General features: G+C 38.3%; 1 protein-coding gene across 1 annotated transcript in view; it reads right to left on the reverse strand.

Annotated features, from left to right (window-relative positions):
• Positions 1 to 2,124: 2,124 nt before the first annotated feature.
• LOC110461657 (peptidyl-prolyl cis-trans isomerase-like 2) overlaps positions 2,125 to 12,702 on the reverse strand; it is a 15,580-nt gene continuing 5,002 nt past the window's right edge. The window contains exons 10-20 of the mRNA XM_021515219.1: positions 12,056 to 12,100; positions 9,816 to 9,891; positions 8,971 to 9,077; positions 8,540 to 8,629; positions 6,047 to 6,080; positions 5,429 to 5,546; positions 4,944 to 5,000; positions 4,424 to 4,493; positions 4,112 to 4,174; positions 3,651 to 3,799; positions 2,125 to 2,952 (exon numbers count right to left, since the gene is read on the reverse strand). Of these exons, the coding sequence (XP_021370894.1) occupies positions 2,862 to 2,952; positions 3,651 to 3,799; positions 4,112 to 4,174; positions 4,424 to 4,493; positions 4,944 to 5,000; positions 5,429 to 5,546; positions 6,047 to 6,080; positions 8,540 to 8,629; positions 8,971 to 9,077; positions 9,816 to 9,891; positions 12,056 to 12,100 (900 nt within the window). The 3' untranslated portion in view covers positions 2,125 to 2,861. The remainder of the gene's footprint in view (positions 2,953 to 3,650; positions 3,800 to 4,111; positions 4,175 to 4,423; positions 4,494 to 4,943; positions 5,001 to 5,428; positions 5,547 to 6,046; positions 6,081 to 8,539; positions 8,630 to 8,970; positions 9,078 to 9,815; positions 9,892 to 12,055; positions 12,101 to 12,702) is intronic.

Below are 12,702 nucleotides of genomic sequence, written 5' to 3' on the forward strand. Positions count from 1 at the left end.
TATCACGGAGGGAGATTAAATGGTCTCTAAGGGCATCATGATTGCGTCCATAAAACTTCTCAAAACCTTTAATTGTGTTTAAATTTGTCTATAAACAGGTGATATCTATCACGGATATCGTGGTATTCGGAGCAAGCCTTTGATTACTGAACCCAACGGGACATGAAAACACTACACGAAAGCATTGATGTTACGTATACCGGAACAGACAGACGTCGATCGGAAATTCCGAATCGCCGCGCTTAGTACAGCATCGTCACTGTCAGCTAACAAATGGAAAACGTTTTGAGGCAAGAACGTTCAAAATTGATCAAAATATCTGTTGAGTTCTTCACTATCCACATACAGTGTCACAATACTGCTGTAATCCCGATATAATGATACTAAGAATGGGCTTAAGAGGTTTTGTCGAACAATTAACACAGCCAGTCATAACTTTGCTTATAAGGATATTTATAATAAGTTTTGAATATCCTTATCGCTAATGGAATACGTAGTTGGATGATGGTGTAGTACTTCTTCTTTTGGAAAGTTAAAAAAAGTAGTATTTCTTGGTTATCGAGTAAGTAAGCTCTTTTAGCCATCAGGAAACGTAATAGTGTTGTCTAAAATCAAGATTATTTGATGATTTGCCTACCGATACAACTACATACTTATGTAGACGAGATCGTCGAGTGTGTGTTTGACATAAAGAAATACAGACTAGTGTTTGATTAATATTAGGCCCAGGGTCAGGGTCATAGTATTTTGCTAATAGGTACCTGGGATGGAGTGCTATAATAAACTTTCCTCATTAAAATGACCTTTACCTACTTTCAAGGTCACAGGTATCAAATAGGTTAAAAACTTCAAACAACAATATCATAAGAACCATTTGGACTAGAGTCATGATACTTGGGTATGTTATGCAGACCAGCAGTGTGAATCGTTTTCTAAAGTACAGTAATGAGATCAAATGTCAACTATACTAGCCGGAGTCAAAGGTCAACGGGGTTTAAAAGCTTTAAAATTTCAATTTCAAATTTCAAGCAACAATATCTTGAGAAGTGTTAAAGAGATGTTAAAATGTCTTGTGTTCTATTTACCAAATTTAGTCTGAAGTTACCTATATGTCAGTTCCATGTAACAAAAGCAACAGGTGAGTGATTAAGGCCCTCTGGGCCTCTTGTTTAGAAAGCGTTTCCAAACAGAGAGACGGAGAATAAACAAGAGATCAGAGAGGGATCTTGGCACCCACCATTAAACCATCTTCATTAGGTTTGTCACTTTAATCTTTTCTCTTCTTTTCTCAAATCTGTTTGATAAAGTCATGTAATAAAACAGCAAATGTCCCATTTCACATATTTACTAGTACAGTAAATGCAAAAGAAATAGATCCGAAAATTACGATATCAGAAAGATCTCATAAGTACTTCCTGTGGCCATCTTGTTTTTATGATCACTCTTGAAAATAAAAAACATGCACAACTACAGACCAAGAGGAACCTACATATCAAATTTAAAAAAGATCCCTCTAGAACTTCATAAGAAATAGCGTTAACAAAAAATCACTGTCAAAATTCAAGATGGTCATCCATTGGCCATTCTGTTTATCCGATCAGTCTCAAAAGTAAACATGCACAACTACAGATCAAGGGGAACCTTCATATCAAATTTGAAAAAAATATCCCTCCAGAACTTATGAGAAATAGAGATAACAAACATTCACTGTCAAAATCTATGACGGCAGCCTATCGGCCATTTCCTGTATTCGATCAGTCTTAAAAGTAAACATGCACAACTACAGACTATGGGGAACCTACACACAATATTTGAGAAAGATCCATCCAGGACTTCCTGAGAAATAGCAATAACAAACATTCACTGTCAAAATCCAAGATGGCCATCTGTCGGCCATTTTGTTTATCTGATAAGTTTCAAAATACATGCACAACAACCGACCAAAGGAACCTTTCATATAAATTTTGATAAAGATCCATCCTGTACTTTCTCAGAAAGAATTGTTTAAGGCTGGACGACGGACCACGGACGAAATGTGATTTGAATAGCCAACCATGAGATGATGGTGGGCTAAAAATTATGCTCGATATATCTAACCAGATGCATATATAGAACAAAGCACCATTTGTATTATATTATTTTATTCTTCCTTCATTCCTCCTTTACATCTATCACACAAACACTCTCCAACATCGCAACTTCCTCTCAAATCGCAGGGAAACTGTCTCTATTTCTGCAGCTACCAGATAGTAAACGAGAAGGACTGTCGTCATGGTGTCTAGCACCACAGTCCATCAGTACTGTCACTGTGGTGTTTACACTTTTAGTGTCATGGCCCAACACTACGGTCACAAGGGGGTTGCTAAGGGGTGTCACATTTCTAGTGTCATCATATAATCGAACCATCTTCACACTCAAATCACATATTGATCACAATCAACATACTTCACTGATATTAAATACAATTTATATGTTTTAAGGATTAAGTCAAGTTGCCATAATTGTGATATAATGAAATATCGTCGTGTGATGTATAATGTTACACTCATAACAGACAGAAACATTTCAGTACTTCCAAACGACAATTGCACACCATCAGAATGTAAATTATTTAACTCCTTCACATTTGACAACCCCATTTCCCAAATTGAACTATCTTAAGTTTTGTTTTCAAAATGAAGTAAATGGTTTGGAGAGTGATTTTCTTGATGAGCAAATGCAGATGGTTTTCACCAGAGTCTGCTAGTTTTCCGTTAGATCTCAGCTGACGTTTTTCACCAGGAACCAACGACTTTCAGTTAGAGATCTTTCCACAGGCAGCTGATGATTTTATAAGAAGTTTTTTCATTACAGCTGATGATTCACCAGGAGCTGAAGTTCCCAAACTGTACTCCAGTCACTTTACTTTTCTTAGCACCATCTTCAGATACTGTTGATTCTGCTGGCCTTTTTCTACAAAGAATCCAAAAGCATTCTGTTACACGAAATTCATCACCGCCTTTTATCAAACATCTATCAAATATTGATATCATGCCTATTATCCTTGTCAAAAGAAAATTAAGTACTTCATATTTTTATTTTGAAATTCAAATTGTCTGACCTAAATAGCTACAATAGTATAAGATAAACAAAGTGAAGTAGTTCATCTCCAGCAATTCATAAATCATATTCTTCATGCCTATTATCAGTGTCAAAAGAAAATTAAGAACTTCATATTTTTATTTTGAAATTCAAATTGTCTGACCTAAATAGCTACAATAGTATAATATAAACAAAGTGAAGTAGTTCATCTCCAGCAATTCATAAATCATATTCTGTATATAATATCCAATACCCAAGAAATTAACCTTTCATAGCAGTCACACTTCATACAATATATACAAGAGTGAACAATAAATCTCAAATAATCTGAAAGTCAAACTGATACAATAAATTCAGAAAAGAAACCATTTCTGTTCTAGTAGTTGTGAAAAAACAAACATTCCGAAAGTTTAAGTCAAGATACTTATCCAAAATATCTCAGTTCCATTTAAATCTGTGTACACTGACAGTACCAGGTTGATTGTATACTCACAATGTACTCGGACAGTACCAGGTTGATTGTATACTCACAATGTACTCGGACAGTACCAGGTTGATTGTATACTCACAATGTACTCGGATTGATGTACTTGCCGACCCCAGACCTGAATGCCAGTGGTTTATCAGAACCAGCTGGTTTCCTCCGGAGATCCTTCTTCCTCTGTTCCTCACGTTCATCAATAACCTTTTGCTTTACATCGTCACGTTCTTGCTGAAGCTACAACAATACATGGACAGAAATTTCACAATTAACTTGTTTTCTCTGTAAACTGAATGAATTAGAAATTTAAACCAAAGGCTAACTACTGATAATACCCAACTCCTCTATAAACTAGATATACCATAAAATATATTTATCATCATTAGTTATACTGAGTTTATTCATGCCATAAGGGACCAGAGCTGTTTTTTGGTGTTACAATGTATAGAAACTCTGTTCAACTGTTGTCACAGAAATTATTGCATGAGAATATCCTCTGGTTATTTTACACCAATATTTACTAAATTACTTTAAAAAAAGATATTTTACCATTTCATCTGCTTCATCGTATGGATTGACATAAATGACAACATCTTCTATCTTTATTTCCTCCTGAAATAACAAGAGTAGCGTCATAAAATATTATACATCATACAGTCACGTTCTTTTTTTCCTCTGACCAAGACTCCAGGCCGAGTTTATAATACATTTGACGTCAAAGTAACGTACAGTATGTCAGGTTTATATGATAAAGACGTTTATACTATGCCACCTAGTTGTAGATGTATATGTGTATATAGGTATGCATCATAAATTATATCTAACTAAAACTAATAAAATCTACAACATCTCCTTACAAACCTTTGGTCGATCTTTTTTGTCCGTTTCAACTTTTTCCATCTTATCTATGGTATCCAGACCACCAACCACCCTGAAATGAAAAAAAAAAAACATAAATTAGCTGAATCATTACTTCGTCCAAACATGTCTGTCCTTATTAAACATTTATTGTCAATGCATATGTTCAATGCTCAATTTACTATCATGTCCATCACATCTTTGTGGCAAACTGCAGCAGGGTCTAAATATCGAGGATATCCAACAGGTGTTGTCTACTAACGAATTATATCTACTCTGTGAGATAGTTCTTCCGTCTAACCTACAAGCATCGCCATGCTGGTTAACATTGATAAGTAAATTGTGTGGAGGCTGCAGGTCCATTTCAAGCGCTTAGCTATTTTTAGTGATTATATATGCATTAGTTCATTTAGAATACAAGTTGAACTGAACACATCTATCAGTTTCAATCTCTTTTTACTTAAAGTACAAGTTTGAAAAGAATTTAATCTTATCATTTTCAAATACACAGATATTGACTTACTTCCCAAACACAGCATGCTTTCCATCTAAATGATTGGCTGATCTGTATGTGAAGAAACTGAAACCATATTCAAAAGTGAGTTACTGTACTTAAATAGGTTCATGTTCTTATACCAGATATTTACAAGACATGTGGAGCAAGCTCATTAACAGGTAATATGGAGTATAAAAGTCTTGCCAACACTATGAAATATGGTAGGTAGGTAGATAAAATATTTTATGATTCACATTTTGTAAAATTAAATTATTAAAATCATAAATTGTTTATAAAGCAATAAAGCTCGAAATTATCTAGAAGTGTAGGTATAAAGATAGGGCAGGTAGAAATAGAGGTAAAATATCTGTTTGATCATTTCTGGAATCTACTAAACTATCATGGAACAAAGTAATTTCAGGATTAAAAGGCTCTTAAGAACATGACCCATCAATATGACAATTTATGAACACACAAATAACAATAATCACCAGTTTGATGGGACAACTTACAATTGTGACTTGTTGGTGTTTGGGCCACTGTTAGCCATACTCAGCACTCCCCGGCCAGAATGTTTCAGGTTGGGCTTCAGCTCATCTGAAAATGGCTCCCCCCATATAGATTGTCCACCTGTGATATAGAGAATTATTGTAACATTGTCTCCATCAAGCTAAATTGTATAAAGGGCATCAATTTAAAACAAGAGACCCAATGGGCCTGCATCGCTCATCTGATATTAATCTCACACTTGTAACCTTAAAAGAAATCTAAAATAAAGCTACAGGCAAAATATCAGTATTCATGACTTTAAGTCATTTAAAAGAACCTGTTGAAAGATTTTAAAACATTTGACCCCTGTGACCTAGAAATAAAACAAGGTCATTACGTTGAACAAACTTTATCTCCAAATGTAACTTGCCAAATATCACCACTCTAGACCTTTTGTTTATCAAGATTAGGTCATTTTAATTAAAAAAAGTTGAATTTGTGATTGAAATCAAACTATCTTGATTTCCAGTCCTAGTTAGGAGTGTTGCCATCACAGTGGTAGAAGCTCCCCCTTATACCTATATTATCAATTACTTGCCACCTTGTGCAACGAGAGAGAGATACACATTAAATCCACCTACCCATTCCAGTACCCTCTGGGTCTCCTCCTTGTATCTGTAACACAAGTAAACCAGTCAAGATCTAAAAATTTCATCACAAGATGTTAAACAGATCTTATTTTAACTCAGACATCTCATGCTTGAGAAAATAAAAGTCATATAAAAAATGTAAGAAAAATCTGTAATCAACTTTATATATTTTACAACATTTTTTCCCCACTTTAATCATACTTGTTGGCCTGGATGGAAGCATGTAGGGGCTTAATGAGGGAGGAAACTGGAGAATCCTGGAGAAACCAATATGATTGGGCAGGTGACCTCATAGCTATTCACACCTAATCAAATAGTCAAACCCTGGCTGTCTTTGTGAATGGCCAGTGCACTGTTAACTGCGCCATCGACCACGTGCACCATGAACAGTTATAAGAGGTAGGCTCCCCAGACATACATCAACCACCATGTACAGTTATAAGAGGTAGGCTCCCCAGACATACATCAACCACCATGTACAGTTATAAGAGGTAGGCTCCCCAGACATACATCAACCACCATGTACAGTTATAAGAGGTAGGCTCCCCAGACATACATCAACCACCATGTACAGTTATAAGAGGTAGGCTCCCCAGACATACATCAACCACCATGTACAGTTATAAGAGGTAGGCTCCCCAGACATACATCAACCACCATGTACAGTTATAAGAGGTAGGCTCCCCAGACATACATCAACCACCATGTACAGTTATAAGAGGTAGGCTCCCCAGACATACATCAACCACCATGTACAGTTATAAGAGGTAGGCTCCCCAGACATACATCAACCACCATGTACAGTTATAAGAGGTAGGCTCCCCAGACATACATCAACCACCATGTACAGTTATAAGAGGTAGGCTCCCCAGACATACATCAACCACCATGTACAGTTATAAGAGGTAGGCTCCCCAGACATACATCAACCACCATGTACAGTTATAAGAGGTAGGCTCCCCAGACATACATCAACCACCATGTACAGTTATAAGAGGTAGGCTCCCCAGACATACATCAACCACCATGTACAGTTATAAGAGGTAGGCTCCCCAGACATACATCAACCACCATGTACAGTTATAAGAGGTAGGCTCCCCAGACATACATCAACCACCATGTACAGTTATAAGAGGTAGGCTCCCCAGACATACATCAACCACCATGTACAGTTATAAGAGGTAGGCTCCCCAGACATACATCAACCACCATGTACAGTTATAAGAGGTAGGCTCCCCAGACATACATCAACCACCATGTACAGTTATAAGAGGTAGGCTCCCCAGACATACATCAACCACCATGTACAGTTATAAGAGGTAGGCTCCCCAGACATACATCAACCACCATGTACAGTTATAAGAGGTAGGCTCCCCAGACATACATCAACCACCATGTACAGTTATAAGAGGTAGGCTCCCCAGACATACATCAACCACCATGTACAGTTATAAGAGGTAGGCTCCCCAGACATACATCAACCACCATGTACAGTTATAAGAGGTAGGCTCCCCAGACATACATCAACCACCATGTACAGTTATAAGAGGTAGGCTCCCCAGACATACATCAACCACCATGTACAGTTATAAGAGGTAGGCTCCCCAGACATACATCAACCACCATGTACAGTTATAAGAGGTAGGCTCCCCAGACATACATCAACCACCATGTACAGTTATAAGAGGTAGGCTCCCCAGACATACATCAACCACCATGTACAGTTATAAGAGGTAGGCTCCCCAGACATACATCAACCACCATGTACAGTTATAAGAGGTAGGCTCCCCAGACATACATCAACCACCATGTACAGTTATAAGAGGTAGGCTCCCCAGACATACATCAACCACCATGTACAGTTATAAGAGGTAGGCTCCCCAGACATACATCAACCACCATGTACAGTTATAAGAGGTAGGCTCCCCAGACATACATCAACCACCATGTACAGTTATAAGAGGTAGGCTCCCCAGACATACATCAACCACCATGTACAGTTATAAGAGGTAGGCTCCCCAGACATACATCAACCACCATGTACAGTTATAAGAGGTAGGCTCCCCAGACATACATCAACCACCATGTACAGTTATAAGAGGTAGGCTCCCCAGACATACATCAACCACCATGTACAGTTATAAGAGGTAGGCTCCCCAGACATACATCGACCACCATGTACAGTTATAAGAGGTAGGCTCCCCAGACATACATCGACCTCCAAGAGATAGTCACTTTTGGCTTAAGAGAAGCAAAACTGAATAAATGTAATAAATTTGATACTGAGTTTCAATAGACTATTGTTGTTAACTGATTGTCTGCCTTTATTGCAAATACAGCGCTACTGGCAAGAAATGTTTATGGAAACACAAAATAACTTAAACAAAAGGTCCTTTCTCGCATTAACAGTCTGCAAACAATGTAGTCCATGATTTTGGAAAGAGACCTTTGTGTGACCTCTGCCCATGACCTTGCCATACTTACAATAAAGTTGCGGATTGACCGGTGGAAAACAGTTCCTGTGTAGTAGCCACTAGCGCAGAGCTTGATAAAGTTGTGACATGTCCTTGGCACCTACCACATACAATAAATCAATTTGAGAGAAGTGGACTCAACATTTCATTCATGTTTGTCTGTTTTACTACCAATATAGACTCAAATCATTGATTTAACAATCAGCCAGCTGTCTCAAGACTCTTCAGGTGTGAAATATGCATCATTTTTTTTTGGCATCTCAAATATATGTTGTGGATAAGCATTAGGTCAGGGGCAGTTCTAATATCTACCATATTTTCTGCTAATTGACAAAATAATAATTATTTAGTAGACACATCATCTTTATAAATCATTGACACCAGTCCTACCTTGTGACAGTTTTAAAAGTTCTTTGATCAGTTTATAGACAGCAGTCTTACCTGATGGCAGTAGAGTTCTAAGTTCAGATCACCCATATTGGTAAGGAACTTAACATAGCCTTTCTTTTTCACTCTCTCATATCGCAATATGTCTTCATTAATGATAGCTGTAAGAGAAAAATCATACACCATTAGGAAATATACTTGACACATAGTTACATGTATGAAGTATTTTAATTGCCTACTACATGTAGGTACAAATTGTACATATTAGACCAATCTGTGCATTGTTCGGTGACAACAGAGAAATGAGGGCACCTACCTACTTTTGTGATTGTTGGGAAAGTGGTTTAAACCTGGTTTGTCTTAGGTGGTACTGGCAGGGTCCGCAAAATACTTTATTCTTTGTGTGGGTAGGAGCTGAAGGGCAAACTTAGCTTTTCTGAGGTGTTAGAATAAGGTAGGTAAAATCTCTTATATCTGGGGTTATGGTTATAGAGCGAACCTGGTTTGTCAGAGGTGGATGCTTCTTAGTATGGGGAGGAGTTCAAGAGCAGGCTTGGTTTTTCAGAGGTGGTAGGGTGAACTAATTACTTGTTTGTCAGTGTAGGATGTGCTTGAAGGGAAGACCTGGTTTGTCAGAGAATGCGGGTGGGCTTAGTACATTCTTGTTAGTGTGCGGTGGAGGAGATGAATGGCAGACTTAGTCTGTCCAGGAGGTAGGGCAGCATAAGTACTTTCTTCTTAGAGTTGGTTGGAGTTGACAATACATCTTGTCAATACAAGCTGATGGGTAGGACGGGGAGAGGACCCTACGTTATATATGTAAGGTTGTTACAACAGATTTAGTGTAAAATGAGAAAGCCTTCAAGAAGGTTAGGCACTGAACTAAATGAAGAACATACCCGCTTCATGTGAGGTCGCTGGTTCCACAGCAGTTGAGGTAAACGATGCTGATACTGTTCCTGTAGAGTAATGAGCCTAAAAGTAAACAATGTATTGTAGGATATAGAGTCAGCTAAATCAGAGTGCTGCATATATAGACAAACACTATCTAAAACAGTATACACACCAGCACGGCTGTCGCACTATAATCTAAAACAGTTTACACACGAGCACGGCTGTCGCACTATAATCTAAAACAGTTTACACACCAGCACGGCTGTCGCACTATAATCTAAAACAGTTTACACANGCTGTCACACTATAATCTAAAACAGTATACACACCAGCACGGCTGTTGCACTATAATCTAAAACAGTTTACACACCAGCACGGCTGTCACACTATAATCTAAAACAGTTTACACACCAGCACGTTTGTCACACTATAATCTAAAACAGTTTACACACCAGCACGGCTGTCGCACTATAATCTAAAACAGTATACACACCAGCACTGCTGTCACACTATAATCTTAAACAGTTTACACACCAGCACGGCTGTTGCACTAGAATCTAAAACAGTTTACACACCAGCAGGGCTGTCGCACTATAATCTAAAACAGTATACACACCAGCACGTTTGTCACACTATAATCTAAAACAGTTCCCTCACCAGCACGGCTGTCACACTATAATCTAAGACAGTTTACACATCAGCACGGCTGTCAGACTATAATCTAAAACAGTTTACACACGAGCACGGCTGTCACACTATAATCTAAGACAGTTTACACATCAGCACGGCTGTCAGACTATAATCTAAAACAGTTTACACATCAACACGGCTGTCACACTATAATCTAAATCAGTTTACACATCAGCACGGCTGTCAGACTATAATCTAAAACAGTTTACACATCAACACGGCTGTCACACTATAATCTAAATCAGTTTACACATCAGCACGGCTGTCCCACTATAATCTAAAACAGTTTTCACACCAGCACGGCTGTCACACTATCATCTTAAACAGTTTACACAACAGCACGGCTGGCACACTCTAATCTAAAACAGTATACACACCAGCACTGCTGTCACACTATAATCTTAAACAGTTTACACACCAGCACGGCTATCGCACTATAACCTAAAACAGTTTACACACCAGCACGTTTGTCACACTATAATCTAGAACAGTTTACACACCAGCACGGCTGTCACACCATAATCTAAAACAGTTTACACATCAGCACGTCTGTCACACTATAATCTAAAACAGTCTACACACCAGCACGGCTGTCACACTACAATCTAAAACAGTTTACACATCAGCATGGCTGTCACACTATAATCTAAAACAGCTTACACATCAGCACGGCTGTCACACTATCATCTTAAACAGTTTACACAACAGCACGGCTGCCACACTATAATCTAAAACAGTTTACCCACCAGCACGTTTGTCACACTATAATCTAGAACAGTTTACACACCAGCACGGCTGACACACTATAATCTAAAGCAGTTTACACACCAGCACGGCTGTCGCACTGTAATCTAAAACAGTTTACACACCAGCACGGCTGTCACACTATAATCTTAAACAGTTTACACAACAGCACGGCTGTCACACTATAATCTAAAACAGTTTACACACCAGCTCGGCTGTCACACTATAATCTAAAACAGTCTACACACCAGCACGGCTGTCACACTACAATCTAAAACAGTTTACACATCAGCACGGCTGTCACACTATAATCGAACAAGTGTGTTATCTATGCTGGTTTATTCCTGATCTGTGCAGCCTTCTCATCACTAGAGTACCACAGAACAGGGACATGAATGTGATGGACACTATTTGTCCCTACCTGTACTTTCAAACCAGTGAATAGAGAATCTGACATGACATCATCTCCAGCTTACATGAACACTGCATATTATACAAACATTAACACAATTGCTGTGAAACATTTCACTGACTTTGATCCCAATCATTATTCTAGGCATGTGTGTGCCTGGGCAGCTTAAATGAACAGGCCCTTTGGACTTCACTGAGCACAATTTTAACAGTGGTATAATACCTTCCACTTGTATCAAGAACTCTGTTGTGAAGTAATTTTTCATACTACCTCAGCTCATATGAAAAACGATGTGAGCACTGACAATACCCTTTCTTTTAAAACTTTCACCCAAGACTACGAGCATCACAATGAATAAATCCAAGGTCTCTCCTCAATGTACTTAACCAGGATACTTACAGCATTTAATGAGTCTGCTACACGCTTCTGTTCCTCTTTCTTTTCCTAAAATGCAGAAGATGTTGATGTACGTTTTTAGTTACCAAGCTGGTTACTGACATAATACATACATCATCTTTTTGTTCCCCCTCCCCCATCAAACTCAGGAAAATTTTCCCCATAAGTTGTTTCCAAAACCATTAATCAGGTTTGTCTACTACAAGGTTTAACATGTATCCCTACAAGGTTTAACATGTATCCCTACAAGGTTTAATAAGTCCCCCACAAATTTGTTATACCTCACAACAAGGTACATGTATATAACAAGAGATGTCTTCCTTGCCTACCACAGGTTTATATTGATATACCCCTCCCCCACAATGTATTTCCCCAGTAAGAGATGTCTTCCTTGCCTACCACAGGTTTATATTGATATACCCCTCCCCCACAATGTATTTCCCCAGTAAGAGATGTCTTCCTTGCCTACCACAGGTTTATATTGATATACCCCTCCCCCACAATGTATTTCCCCAGTAAGAGATGTCTTCCTTGCCTACCACAGGTTTATATTGATATACCCCTCCCCCACAATGTATTTCCCCAGTAAGAGATGTCTTCCTTGCCTACCACAGGTTTATATTGATATACCCCTCCCCCACAATGTATTT

Source organism: Mizuhopecten yessoensis, unplaced genomic scaffold (assembly GCF_002113885.1).
Source record: "Mizuhopecten yessoensis strain PY_sf001 unplaced genomic scaffold, ASM211388v2 scaffold10647, whole genome shotgun sequence".
In the NCBI taxonomy this organism is placed as follows: Eukaryota; Metazoa; Mollusca; class Bivalvia; order Pectinida; family Pectinidae; genus Mizuhopecten; species Mizuhopecten yessoensis.